Source organism: Plasmodium fragile (assembly GCF_000956335.1).
Source record: "Plasmodium fragile strain nilgiri unplaced genomic scaffold supercont1.45, whole genome shotgun sequence".
Lineage (NCBI taxonomy): Eukaryota > Apicomplexa > Aconoidasida > Haemosporida > Plasmodiidae > Plasmodium > Plasmodium fragile.
In genome coordinates, this window is record NW_012192625.1 from 17,869 (window position 1) to 31,862 (window position 13,994).

Sequence of the window (13,994 nt, forward strand, 5' to 3'; positions counted from 1 at the left end):
GGACCTCAACCTGCGCGCGTGTGTACATGTGTAAATGTATTTTTTTTTCGTCCATGACAAATGTTTTACCTGCATAGCTGCTTCCTTCATTTTAACAGTAGAAACACTTATTTTCTTAACTAAGACAAAATTAAAATGAAAAATTGAAGGGACGGCCCCCCCGCTGACCCGTTCGCTATGTCAAGCGTACTCACATTTAGAGGTTACGAAACGAAATTGGGCAGGTTGTCTACACATTTGCGCATTTGCACGTGTATAAGCGCACCACGCGAATAAGCTTGTTCCCTAAAAGGGTCTTCAAAAAAATGTTCATCATAAAAGTTGAGTTAAAAAAAAAAAAAAGGATGCACTTAATTGGGCCCAAATTAACACTCACATGTTTGAAAAAAAAAAGGATAACTAAAAGAATGAACATGGGTTGCAACCACCCCGGAATGGATAAAATGAAAATTGGCATTTCTTGTGTCTTATTTATGCATACTTCTACCTGATCCTTTTGAGAGAAAAAAAAAAAAAAAAAAAAAAATAGAAATGGGGCAGATCGTCTACCAAAATAATCATACGTATTACAAATCAATAAGGGATAAATAGCTTATTACGACAATTTCCCATCTGTTGTTTGTTTACTTTTTGAGGGTGTAGAAAATATATACTTCTACAATCTGTCCATGATTACACATGTCAAAATGTTTGGTTCGTTTTTCTTTTCTTCCTTCTTCCTTTCATTTTTTCTATTTTTCTTTTTAAATTTTGTTATTGTATTTTTATATTTTTTTTACCACCTGTATTTATCAAAGAAAAAATAAAAAGCACATTTGTGCATTTCCATGGATCCCACCACATGTTGTTGTGCGAAGGTGGAATCCTGGGGGGTGATGTGAACTCTTAATAATGTTACACGTTATTTAATTTTATGGGAAAGTACAGCCCAATTTTTTTTTTTTCTTTTTTTTTTCCTTGTCTTGTCGAATTTTTATTGCTTATAAATTTTCAAATTATGTACTCTTACAAATGGTGGAAGTGAAAAGGTTCCTTTCTAGCGTTTCGCTAAGGATGCTAATTTTTTTTTTTTATTATTTCTTTTTGTTCTTTGTCCTCACCCCGGACACTACTACAGAAAGGATTCAACAAGTTTGTGGAAGCCCTGGTTATAGTCTTAACACCGGTTTTTGCGTGGCAGATAGTTCAACCAGGTGGTGTGCAAGTTGCGCTCTGCATTTTTCACCAGGTAGAAAAATATTAAGCGCTTCAAATTTTTTCCACCATAATGAATTTATTAAAAGGGAAATTTGCCACTTTGTAGAGAACCTTACGTATGATCAATGGTAAGACACTTCATTTGCTTTACAAAGCAGGATAACCTGGCATGTTACAACGGTTCGCATTATGTGATCATCTCCCGAAGCCCTTGTTAACCAAAATAAATATGCCACAAGGGAACTTATCGCTCCTGCAAATTGTAGGGGGGGACATTTCGACAGGGGCACATTTATTCTCTTGTCTAGCCTTCCACCGCATCTTCTTATGACCATGGGCGCAGCAAAATTGGAATCAACACAGACACATACACAAATGTGCATATATGTATGTACTGATATATGTGCGTCATTCTGTCCCCTTTTTTTGCAGGTGCAGCCAACCCAATCTGACGCAGCAATACACACGGACCGACGTGACACGTGTAGGAGCAAATCTTCTGCAAAATAAATTAAAGGAAAATCTGCTCTTGCGCACCGCGAGTGGGAAAATTTTGCAGGTACGGCAAGGATGTATAAAATGGGTACTCTGTCCTTTCTACAACCAGGGGACGTGGACACATGCGTCCCTACGCATAAGCGATGTTCGCATTATTCCGATCGCGTTTCCTCAAATGTAGCCTATTCCAAATGACGTAAATGTAATCCTTTTTTTGTTCAGGGATGCGCTGGAACAGCCACGCGGAGCCTACTCATCGAAGGAAGAGGGGTCGCCAGGATTGCACCTACGAAGGAGCAAAGCCAAGGGCATGAAGAAAAAAGTGAAGATAAAAATTATAATAGTACTGGTAATAGTAGCAGTAGTAGTCATGTTGTAACGGCGAGGTGGTTCTTATCCCCGCTCAGAGCTAAGGAAAGGACCCCTTTAATTACATTCGGTGAGAGAAACAGACAAATACTACCAGGAGCATCACTCTTAAGCAGGCCATCCTCAATTTCTCGAAGAGAACCGTATGTGCAGTCCGAGTCCGAATTCACATCAAAAAAACAAACACGACGTTGTCTTGCACAGTTTATCAACTTAGACACAAGTCTCAAAGGCGAGAAAAAGGCAGATGCAGTTGAAGGCAAATACCAAGGAGGAACAAAAAATGATTACGTAGTGAGTAAGAAGAAGGAGGAAGCTAGCAGTAATATATACAGGCAGGAATACAATGAGGGATCCGACAACGATATAAAATATGGGCCAAGTAAGGACATAACCACATCGTTAAAATCGCTCTTTTTAAACAGAAAAAAGAATAAAGGAGAAATAAATAAAACAAACAACCTTTCAAAAAATATAGAGCACACAGCAGAATTTATTGAAAAACAGAACCCTATTGATAAGGCACTCGTTCCTCATATTCTGGCTGACCAAGTGTTTATAATAACGAAAAACAATATCACATCGATCGATATTGAAGGGAATAGATTAGACAAATTTAAGTACGAAAATATTTTGATATATGATTCTTTTGAAAATTGTAAAGGGAATATCGTTGAGAAGGTCACGGTAAAAGAAATTTCGTCATTTCACATATTAACAGAAACATTTGTGATGAACAAATTAGGCATGTTTTCCATTTGCATTGAAATGGAACATCCACAATATGTAGCATTGTTAAAGGTTCAAAACAACTTAATTAAGCAGATCACACCATTAAGTGACGTAAGCACAATATCTGTTTTTAACTGCGCCGTGGGGACATCATCTATATTCATGCCTGAAGGCAGAAGAATGGGATTTGTAGAAAAAGTTGGGGAAAATTTATTACGAGGAAGCTATTCCTATAGTATATTGGCTAGAGCTTTATGGAAAGAAATAAAAATGGTGGCTTGCGCTTCCACCAAAAATTATGTTGTCTTTTTGGACATGAATTATATAATCGTTATCAATGCAAACCACTACTCTATACAAGAAGTTATTACGCATTTTTTGACCAAACCGGTTGGTATATTTCTAGACAACTACATTATTTATGTCACAGACGCGGACAGGAAGAATGTGTTTAGATATAGTTCGGAGTATATACTGCAGGATACCGCCCGTACGTTGGTTTTTCTGGACGGGAGTGGTAAAGTGGAGCAAGCGCAAGGGGAAAAAGGGGTGGAAACCCCATCATCACCCTATCACACTGTGGGAAAAACAAACGGTCGGCATACATATGCAAGAAGGAAAAAAAGGCACTATCTCTCCCCCCTTGGCAGGATCTTCCTGCAAGAAAATGAAAACGAACAAATAGACTATATAATGAATGGAGAAAACTACCTAATAACCCACTTGCGAGATTTGTACAATATACGGCGATACAAAAGAAACAAGGCAAAACTGAAGGGGCTGTTGTCTAACAGTGTGACATTGGTTTACCCAGCAGGAATTGTTGTGGATAGGGAGAAGGTATACTTTGTAGATACGGCACTACATACGCTATTCTGCTTCTCCTTAAAGGAAGATAAAATTGTCGAGACGTTTGGTTATCTAAACACTCCAGTCATGAGCGACAAGGGATTGAACAAACCTTTTTCCTTATCCCTATATCATGTGACTGCATGGAAAAGGAGCCTCCTATTTTTGAGCGAATTGTCCAGTTCTATAATCCTCATATTTGAAATAAAAAAATATATCAAATTGTACCTAACGTATGGTAACCTCCCCTTTGATATCGCCACCTCAATTGTCGTGACGCCACAATTTTTAATCGTCTGTGGATTAAAAAGGAGTAAAGAAAATTTTGTGAACTATGTCACATACATAAAAATTGAAGAACTGTGCGAGTTCGAAATTGAGTACAACGAACTCTCACACACCCTGCATTATGGACAAATGGTAAATATGACGCCTTTGAAAAAAAGCAGCAATATAAAAAAGTTTACCCTTAGACAGTACGAAAATAAAAGCAATGAAAATATCGACACAGGATTGTATATAAACAAACACAGTGGAATAATAAGTGGGAAGGTAAAGATCTCTGCATGGTTCCATATGGAAATAGAGGTTTACGATTACTTCAAGAAAATCACCTTAGGTTTTCAAAATTTTATCTCTTCATGTCCAAAGGGATTCTTTTTTCAGTCCAAAAAATGTGTCCCTTGTCCCATAGGACACTACACTTCATCTGTGCATAGACTACAATGCATAAGTTGTGAGACCTACAAAAAAAATTCAACCACCTCTTACGTTGGATCCATTTCCAGAAATGAGTGTTTATGTAAAGCTGGGTACTACTTCAACGACAAAAACAAAAAATCGTGCGTAAAATGCCCAGCAGGATATTATAAAGATCAAATTGGAGATTTCAAATGTCAATCTACATGTGAAAATATGAAAAGAAGTATTGTTCAAGGAGCAGCAAGTTATGAAGAATTAAACTGTGTGTGCAAAGATGGGTACTATACAGATGCTCAATCCAAATGTGTTCCATGCTATTTAAACTCCTATTGCATTTATAACCCAAATGTTCCTATTTACAAAGCGGATATTATTCCTTGTAAAGAATACATGGTAACTTTAAAAAGGGGATCTGCTTCCCCTAAAGAATGTATATGCTCCGTGGGCTATTACTACGATAATGAAGCAGACACGTGCAAGCCTTGTTCTTATGACACGTATAAAGCAAACCAAGGCAATGAATTGTGCACACCCTTTGTAACTAATCCAGGATCCACACAAGAATTTCTGCCCAATGAAAATTACTTGGAACATTCGAATGTGTTTTTAAAAGAAACATCAAATGTTATTATTTCCCCAAGGAAAGGTAACTCCTCTTTCCATAATGCCAAATTTTGTGAAACAGGATATTTCTACAGCACCAATAAGTCCATTTGTTCAATTTGTAGATACAACGGATATTGCAAAGGCCTGCAAAATGCAGTTAGTGTGTGTCCAAAAAATTCAGTCACCGTCAAGTTGAAGAGTGTTACGGCTTTAGACTGTTTATGCGAAAGGGGATATGGCAGAATAATCATTCACAAACACAAATCATTCAACATATTATGTGTCCCATGTCCGTACAATACATTCCAACCTCATCACTCTTCTGGTGAATGCATTCCTTGTCCTGCTAACACCTTTACCATTTCTGCAAAGTCCACTTCCATCACGGACTGCTTGCCGCAAAATGGCTACTACAACATGTACTTTCAGTACATATACGAGCATGCAAGGGAACGACTCGTGCAAAATGTGCCTCTCTTTTTGCATCAATACCGTCGCTACCTGAGCGATCAGTACAGGAATGGTAGGGATGCACATCAACGGACAAGGAAGCCAAGAGCGAATTGCAATAGGGAACATATGCGTGGAATAATTCATGAGGACAGTCCTCTATCACTACATCATCTCACTCCCAACTTAATGGAGGGGGAAAATACCCATAGGAATCACAACGAAAATCAACACAATGCCCAGTGGAAATGGCGCGATAAATATGATGCCACAAGTGGGTACGAAAAAGACCTCCCTAAAGTTAGGATGCCCAAAATATGTAACAATATACGGAACTTGAAAGGAACGTACAGCAACGCGTTTTACACAAATTACCTCAAAAATGTGATTCTCATGGATAGTTCAAACATGGCCCGTTTTATTCAGCAAGAGGGATCCATATTTTCGCTAGCTGACACACCAATAGGGAAAAACAACCATGGGGGAATTCCTAAGGATCAGCGTGAACCGCCTCAGGGTAGAGCTGTCCCCCCTCGTCAGGAAGATACCAAAGTGGCACCTTCAAAAAGAGAAAGTGTACTAATGTATGATGGAAAAGAACACCCGCCTGGAGTACCCAGCGCAGAAGAAGCGGCGTCAGGGACACCAAGTGATAGCAATTCAGATTTACAGGGAACACTTCTATTATCAGAAGAGATGAAAAAGGTTGTACGCAAATTCAACTTCATAGCCCAGAAAAAAAAAGACCTACTGATGGAGATAAAGTCGAGGGAAGAGACCTACATAGAGAATAAGCGAAAGGACATATCGTACGAATGCTACGAAATGGACAGAGCAATAATTATACAAAAAAATGTGTACGTATCTACCATCCCCGAAATTGATCTCATAAGTTGTCTTAACACATGTATCTCAAACATATACTGCACAGGGATAGAAATGGATAGAACAATTGACCATGGAAAGACGGACTTATTTTTCTTCCTAAACAGAAGTCATGGGACAAAAGTGCTCCATTTTTTCAAATGCTATTTATATTTTTACGAGGAAATTGAATCATATTATAAAAAGGAAAATTTGAAAAAAATTGAAGATATACAACATTATGATGATACGGATAGGATAACCGGCTGCATTGTTCAAAAGAATGAAATGCTAAAATTGTGGAAGGTGTACAATTTTAATATATGTCCAAATAACTATTATTGTCCTCCAAAATCATTTAGGAAGAAAAAGTGTCCCTTAAATTCAGTTAAAAAAAACTTCGAAGGAACTATCAACGATTGTTTATGTTCCCCGGGGTACTCCTTGAAGAAAAATTTAAACCTGTGTGTACCATGTGAGAAGGGAACATACAAAGATTCTACATCGAATGGCAAATGCATCAAGTGTCCTCTAAACTTAACTACCTCTTCGGAATCTTCTAATTCCAAGTACGACTGCGTTTGCAGAGAAGGCTACTATTTTCACGGGCGCTTCGGTATGAAATTGATGGACTTAAAAATGGAGCAAGTCATGATTGAAAATATTAACAAAGTGAAAAACAATAAAACTTTATCTCTACCAAGTGGGCAAAACAAAGTGGAGGATCTTTTTTTTCAAGTAAAATCAACTGGAAGAAGGCAAAAATTTGCCAAAATGGTGCAAGCAGTTTTAGGGGAAAGTCAGCAGAGGAGGACAGGAAAAAGGGAACCTCAAAGGGGTGAAAATACAAGTGTGATTAAGAAGAACGAAGTGGTGTCAACAGTCAAGGAGAGAAGCTTCACCCAAACGGGAGATACACCGGTACACGTTTCACATACACCGCATGCAGTGCAAAAACATTACAATGCACTCTCCAATTTAGATTATCTTTCCAATAAATTTTATAACAACATAGACGGTTTTACCTACGGAACGTGCATTAAATGTCCAGATAAAATGTTTTGTCCAGGCTTTTGGTTTAAAAATTTCGAAAGGGAACTTCATCATCCCCCCATATTTTGCCCCAAGGGATCAACCGTACCTAAGACAACCTTAGAATCAACGGACGTGCACAAGTGCATATGCGGGAAAGGGTACAGCATAAATGTGAAAAATACGCACAACAGCAGAGGAAGCAGCGATGGAACAAGCGGAAGTAGCAGCGAAATGTGCGTAAAGTGTGAAGAGAGGTACTACAAAGACGTTGTGGATAATTCACCGTGCGCTGGGTTATGTATGGAATTTTCCACCTCCTTCCAAGGATCTATCAGCAAAAAACAATGCTTTTGTTCTAGGGGCAAATATATGATACATGAGTCGTCGCACGAAATGAAATGCGTAAATTGTTCCAAGGGGGCTTTATGCATTGGTGGCTTGAAGTACAAGTCGCTAAAGAATTTAATTCAAGACTCAAGCTACACCGACATCGAGATTAACGACCATGTTATTCCATTTCCCAAGAAGGGGTACTTTGCCACCTTTGAAATAAAACATGAAGATTTCGTGTGGTCCCCACTGAACTCCCTAAATCTACACATAAATAATTACGAAAAAGGTGATATCATAATTAAAAACAAAATCGCCAAACAGCTATTTGGACTAAGGATAAACCATCTTACTGTAGAGAGGAATGACCAGAATAATCATCCAAAGAACCACAAAATGGAGGTCAAACCAGGAAAAGAAATACGACTCGGTTACCCGTCCAGTAAAGAAAATATTTCACTAGTCGAAGTAGGCATAACGAACATCCTAGTTAATGAAAAATTGGAAAAGCTAAAATACAAAAATGCGTATTTAACTGTGGAGAGAATTCCAGATTTTCATTTGTGTCCAATTAGTACAAGATGTGTAGGGGGGGTGGACAATTTATGTGCCCATGGATCGGAAGGATACTTATGCAACAACTGTTCAAAGAACTATGACACGATTTATTTCAGATCCCAATGCTTTAAATGCAAAAAGACAAAAACGGAATTGATGGATCTGTTGGCTAGGAAAATATTGTTCTATATGATAATATTCTTTTTAATATATTTAAATTACTTCTGCTATGTAAAAAGGAACTTTGTATTTATGGGTATATTAAAAATATGGTATTTTTTCATCATTTGTTTTTTGCCCTATATCCACATAGTAGAGTCCAATCATAACTCGCTGCCAAACCATTTGTTCTACTTCCAGTTCTTTATCACTCTCCCTATGAGATTTCTGACTCATTATTTGAAGCTGAATTGCTTTGTGAACTCGTATAGCAACCAGCAGTATGTACACATATGGTACATCCAGAGGTACCTCAAGATCGCGGAGCCCATGATTGACTGCGCCGTATTGACTGGCGTATTTTTAACTATCTACTTGGTGTACACTCAGCTGAAGCGGAAGAAAATTAGTACCGTAGAGAGGGTCATTGCTAAGCAGATTAACAAAGTATACTCCAAGGGGTATTACCAGCACCGCTCCGACTTTTACTACCAGTACTACCAAAAACATGTTATTGACACCATTAATAATAAAAAGGGAAAGGAAGATTTGTGGTTGAAGAAGTGGGAAAATGCTTCCTTTGAGCATGAATATTCGTCCGGTGAGGAAGAGCCAAAGGGGCGGGAACAGACCAAAACAGATAACGCGGCTCGACGGAATAGCAGAACATTGGGTGGTAGGAGCGCCGACTTATCCACCTCCGAAGACTCGCTGCGCGGCAGGAAAACGATGAAGGAGGAAGTATGCTCTAGCAACGAAAATATGTACAATTTTGATGAAGAGTTCTTGCCTAAGGATGCATCAAATTATTATGTGAAGGAAAACATAGCAAAGGATAAATACTGGACGTACATGTGCGCACTTAATATCTACAATATTAGAGCCTGTGGATTATTCCGTTACATACACCCGTCTAGCATCAGCACGTTCAATAGAATAAAACGAATTCTCTCCGATTTGAAAGTCCTCTACATCATCGTCTTGTATATATATTTCCCATTTACTCTTATTAGCCTGTTAGAGCTGGTGTGGTGCCAACCAGTAAAATACAAGAATAAGGTACCCATCTTAATTCTCTATCACATGCCTTCCCAAGTTTGCAACTGGAGGAATAAATTATTTGCAACAGGAGTGATATTTTCTTCCGTCTTCTTCGTCATATATTTACTTTTATTTATGTTTTCGTTGTATGGCACCTTGAAGCATTTTAAAATATTTGGCTCGTATACAAAGCGAGTGCGAAGTTACTTCCTGTTCAATGGTTACAACTACCAGAACCGGTGTTGGGACCTCATCAATGTGGTCAAGGTGATGTTGGTGGCAGTTGCCTTCACTTGTCAATTGTACACCAAGAGAATTCATAACGCTAAATATTTTATATGTTGCTGCATCGTGTTTATCCTCATTACAGAAGTTACTCTCATTTTAATGTATTCCCCTTACGACAAAAGGTCAAATAACATTTTACGCAACTTAAGTTTGTTGTCCACCTTTTCCATATTGATAACATATCTAAGTGTCCAGTTCAGCTTTTTTTTTAATTTTCCCATGACGAACGCTTTGCCGTTCGTTTTATTTGTCTACTTTCACCTTTACATGGGTAACAAAATTATACTCGAATTTGCCATTTACAAGAATATTTTTAAGAGGAAGGAGCAGAAAGAGGATCAACCAGACGTAGGGCGAGAGGCAGAGGGTTTGCTGAATGAACAGTCCTTCTTCAATTTTGCAAAAGAGGAGAATAACCAGAATGGTGTCGACACAGACCTCTATACAAATGATAGGAACACAAGTAGAGCACACAACTCTTCCAACGAAAGGGGACAGAAGAGGAGGGAAAAAAAAACTTATTCCTTTTTCTCCTTCCCTTACCCATCTGTGTTGAAGAACTGCAACCTGTATGACTTCCTCCTACGCGTCAATAACATCCCGTTTTATTCCATCCTCTTCAACGAAAAGGGCGAGGAATTTTTCATATTTGAAAAGGGGTCCACCAAATGTAAGTACGAAGAAATAGTAAAAAAGGTAAAAATGAACACCACGGAGAGGTCTCAAACGGAAGTAATAAGCCTAGATTTGCTACACTTAGATTTACTTTACTACAACATTAGAGACCCCTCCAGACAACCCCTGTCCAATATCAACTGTGTAAACCTCAACAAGCCGAGAACAAACTGGTCTAAACTTATGGGTGAAAGAAAATTATCCAACAAGTATGAAAAATTTTTGAATAGTGAAAAAGAGTACTCCAAGGATAAGGACAACTACCTACATGGTGACGTAGATAGAGAAAATTCAAGACAAGCCATCCCTCCAATTAATATAACTCATTTTATCAATTGCCTAATTGAAGCCATCAACATTTTGTTCGTTAATCAGTCATACAACCAAATAAATGTAGAATGGATCAGCTTCGTTACGAGATTTTCTATCTGCTTCATACATTGGATGAAGAACCACGATGAAAATTTAGTAAACCTCGTCCCGATCAATAAGAAGCAATTCGAAATGAAAAAAAGAAATCTCTTATTCTATTCCCTATTTAGTTCCTACGCAGAAGTTTATTCTTTGTACTCCATCATTGGAGACAAGAACAAATTTGAGGAATGCAAAAAGAATTTTGTACAAGCGGAAAATCTGAAACAATTTTACATCTACCTCAATGAAGCAAGCAAGAAAAACCCTGCACAAGAACCCGTTTATAGCCAAAGTGATGATGAAGAAAAATCCGATTGTTACACTCCTCTGAATTTTCTAGATGATGAATTTTACAGATGTGAACAAGATATCATTAAATTACTTTTTGATGAAAATATTTTTAAAAACTTGTCCATTTCCATTGTGGAATTTTTCTTCTCAATTTATATGATTCAATTTATCGAAAGTAAGCGTCTCTCTGTTTTAATTTTCCTCTTCTGCGAAAAGAAAAACTATTTAAGCAGGGAAAAGCAATTCCTAAAAATAATAGAAGCCAGAAAAAAGGATATACAACATATTATGTACTCGAAGAGCAAGAAGCACATGTACGATTTCGTGGAAAACAACTATCTGAATGAGTACAATCGGGATTTAAAAAAGAAAATCAAAAAATTACAAAACGTAATTAGAAAAAAGGAAAAGTCCTCTCTCAAACGAGAAAAGGTGAAAAGCGTCACAAGTGTGCAGGGAAATAAGGCGAACAAAATGAGCAACGCAAACGCGTACTTTGTCCAGACTTTGAAGAAGCTCCTCGACGATTCTTCCGTCACCACGCGGCGGCATACGGGGGATGCAAAAGGAAAAAGGAACGAAAGGACGCCCCAGTAAATGTGACCACTTTATCGAATGTTGTATGAAATACATAAGCCCCTCCCAAAATAAAGGAAAATAAAATGCAGCAAAATAGGTTAAAATGGCATGAACCTACGTTCGCATCGCTCCACCCCTTTCCGCGAGCACCAAATGGACCTCATTGGCCGAATAATCCCGCCCCTCTCCCATTTTTATGCAAGCACACCTGCATGGCTGGGGATTTTTTCAGAGGCTGCAACGGCTTCTACCTATTTGCCTACCCTAGCGTATTCCCTTCTGAGGACATAAACTCTGTACATATGATACTTTTATACTTTATTGCTAACATAAAGTGTGTTGCTCCTTTCGTGTTCCGAGATTCACACAACGCATACACGTATGGAGTATAAGATCATGTTCGCAAAAAAAAAAATCCTAGGTTGGCCTTTTTTCAAAACATACAAAGCGCACAATTACGAGGGGTGTTACAAAACATGCATATGGCCCCTCACACTGTAGATGCGTTTCCCAAAAAGGCACGAGACTACAAACACTTGCTTTATGTGCACACTGTGTTTGTAAAAGTGTAGATCTAAACCTGCATGGTAACAAAATCTTTAAGCGTGAAAACGCCAAATGTTTGAACAAAAGAAACATACACTTGAGATGTTTTCTCCCTCCCGCTGCAGCACATTTGTAAAAATGTATCATTCATTCTTTCAGCTTGGAAAAGCCACGAACAAGGGGTAACGATGCCATAGGCACTGTTTAAAATGAAAAAAAAAATAAAATGAAATAAAATAACCGCTTTTTATTAACGCAATTATGCAGTGTGCCAAACAGAACAGCGGTTCGGTTACGAAGGAAAGGTTAAAATTTTTGTGATAACTTTAGATCGTGCTTTTTCCTCATTTATCAGCGATGAATTGAGGCAGGAAAAAAAAAAAAAAAAAAAAAAAAAAAAAAAAAAAAAAAAAAAAAAAAAAAAAAAAAAAAAAAAAAAAAAAAAAAAAAAAAAAAAAAAAAAAAAAAAAAAAAATTTTCCTTCCACATTAAGCTAACAATTTGTTCAATTTTTTAAAAAAAAAAAAAAAAAAAAAAAAAAAAAAGAAACATAAACACAAGCATAAACAGATAACAAGCAAAATATGTAAACGAATGTACACAGAACATTTAACCATTTATGCGCTCGTACGGGATGTACAAAAGTTCTTTCACATGTAGCACGCGATAATCACCCCTGCGTTCAGCGCGCCAGTATTGCCAAGGAGTGAAATAGCCCAGTTTGAAAGTAAAGGTTGCGGAAACATCGCAGCGAAGGGTGCCAAGCAAAGAGAACAAAACGTTTAGAGCACACGCCACGTAAATGACACCTATATGTACAATTCCACAACTGTGAGAAAACCAAAATGAGGAGAAATATACTTCGACAATTTTGCCTTAGCAGAAAAAATGCCAAAATATTGGATGTACACAGAAGGCAATTCTTTTGCAAGCCTCTGTTAAATAATGGAATGACATACCGGTGCAGTGTGTTGCTTAGAGGTTGTAACAATTGGCTTGCAAAAACTGAAGGGAAAGCAGCATCTTTTTTCTCAACAGAGAAAGATAATTTGAGCTCATTCACCAAAGAACAGATTGAGGAAAAGGTGTTGACCGTGCTAAAAAAGTATATACCCCCCAATGTAGAAGTTAATTATACTGAAGAATTGGAAAAATGTAAAACGAAGGATAATAGAGATTGGGACTTCCTGGACACCGTCGAGTTTTTAATAGACGTAATTTTGCATCGTCCGTGCACGTGTGTATATATCGTGCCTTCCTGACAAGAGCCATGGAAAATGTTTCATTTGTCAACTGTGAAAATGTGATTACATCTTCTGTGTAGTGTAAACGAGACGAGGGCAATCTGTTTTGCACTCGTCATTAGTACACACACGTGTGCATACTTATAAATACGTGTATCACTTCCCAAACCACCACCGCCTATAGATTGAATCTGAGTTTAACATCACCATACCGGACGAAACAGCGGACAATATAAAAACTGTTCAAGAAGTAATCGATTATTTGGTTCAGCTGAACATTAAGAAGACATAAACTTCACACTTTTAATTCATCCTTTGTTGCATTATGTTGTGTACTTTTTTCCCAACCCAGTTTTAACAACCATTGTGAATATATGATAACTACTTTATGAATAAAGGCCAAGCGCGAGGATAGTTCTTCTTCCTTTACACATAACGGTGTAGCTGCTCAACCTTCCAAGTGGATGTGTTACCCTATGTCACGAGTTCATATTTACACAGGGGCGCCATTTCCCCCGTTTCGCAACAAATTTGGGTTACTTAAAAAGAAAAAACAAAAAGGAGAAC

General features: G+C 37.8%; 2 protein-coding genes across 2 annotated transcripts; both read left to right on the forward strand.

Moving 5' to 3' along the window:
• Positions 1-1,011: 1,011 nt before the first annotated feature.
• AK88_03715 (uncharacterized protein) lies at positions 1,012-11,655 on the forward strand (the record flags this gene model as incomplete). Its single annotated transcript, XM_012481325.1, has 3 exons — positions 1,012-1,325; positions 1,630-1,756; positions 1,918-11,655. 3 exons carry the CDS (start codon positions 1,012-1,014, stop codon positions 11,653-11,655), a joined length of 10,179 nt encoding a protein of 3,392 aa, XP_012336748.1.
• A 1,373-nt stretch (positions 11,656-13,028) lies between these two features.
• AK88_03716 (acyl carrier protein) lies at positions 13,029-13,719 on the forward strand (the record flags this gene model as incomplete). Its single annotated transcript, XM_012481326.1, has 2 exons — positions 13,029-13,397; positions 13,612-13,719. The coding sequence occupies 2 exons, from the start codon at positions 13,029-13,031 to the stop codon at positions 13,717-13,719; spliced, it is 477 nt and encodes a 158-aa protein (XP_012336749.1).
• Positions 13,720-13,994: the final 275 nt, after the last annotated feature.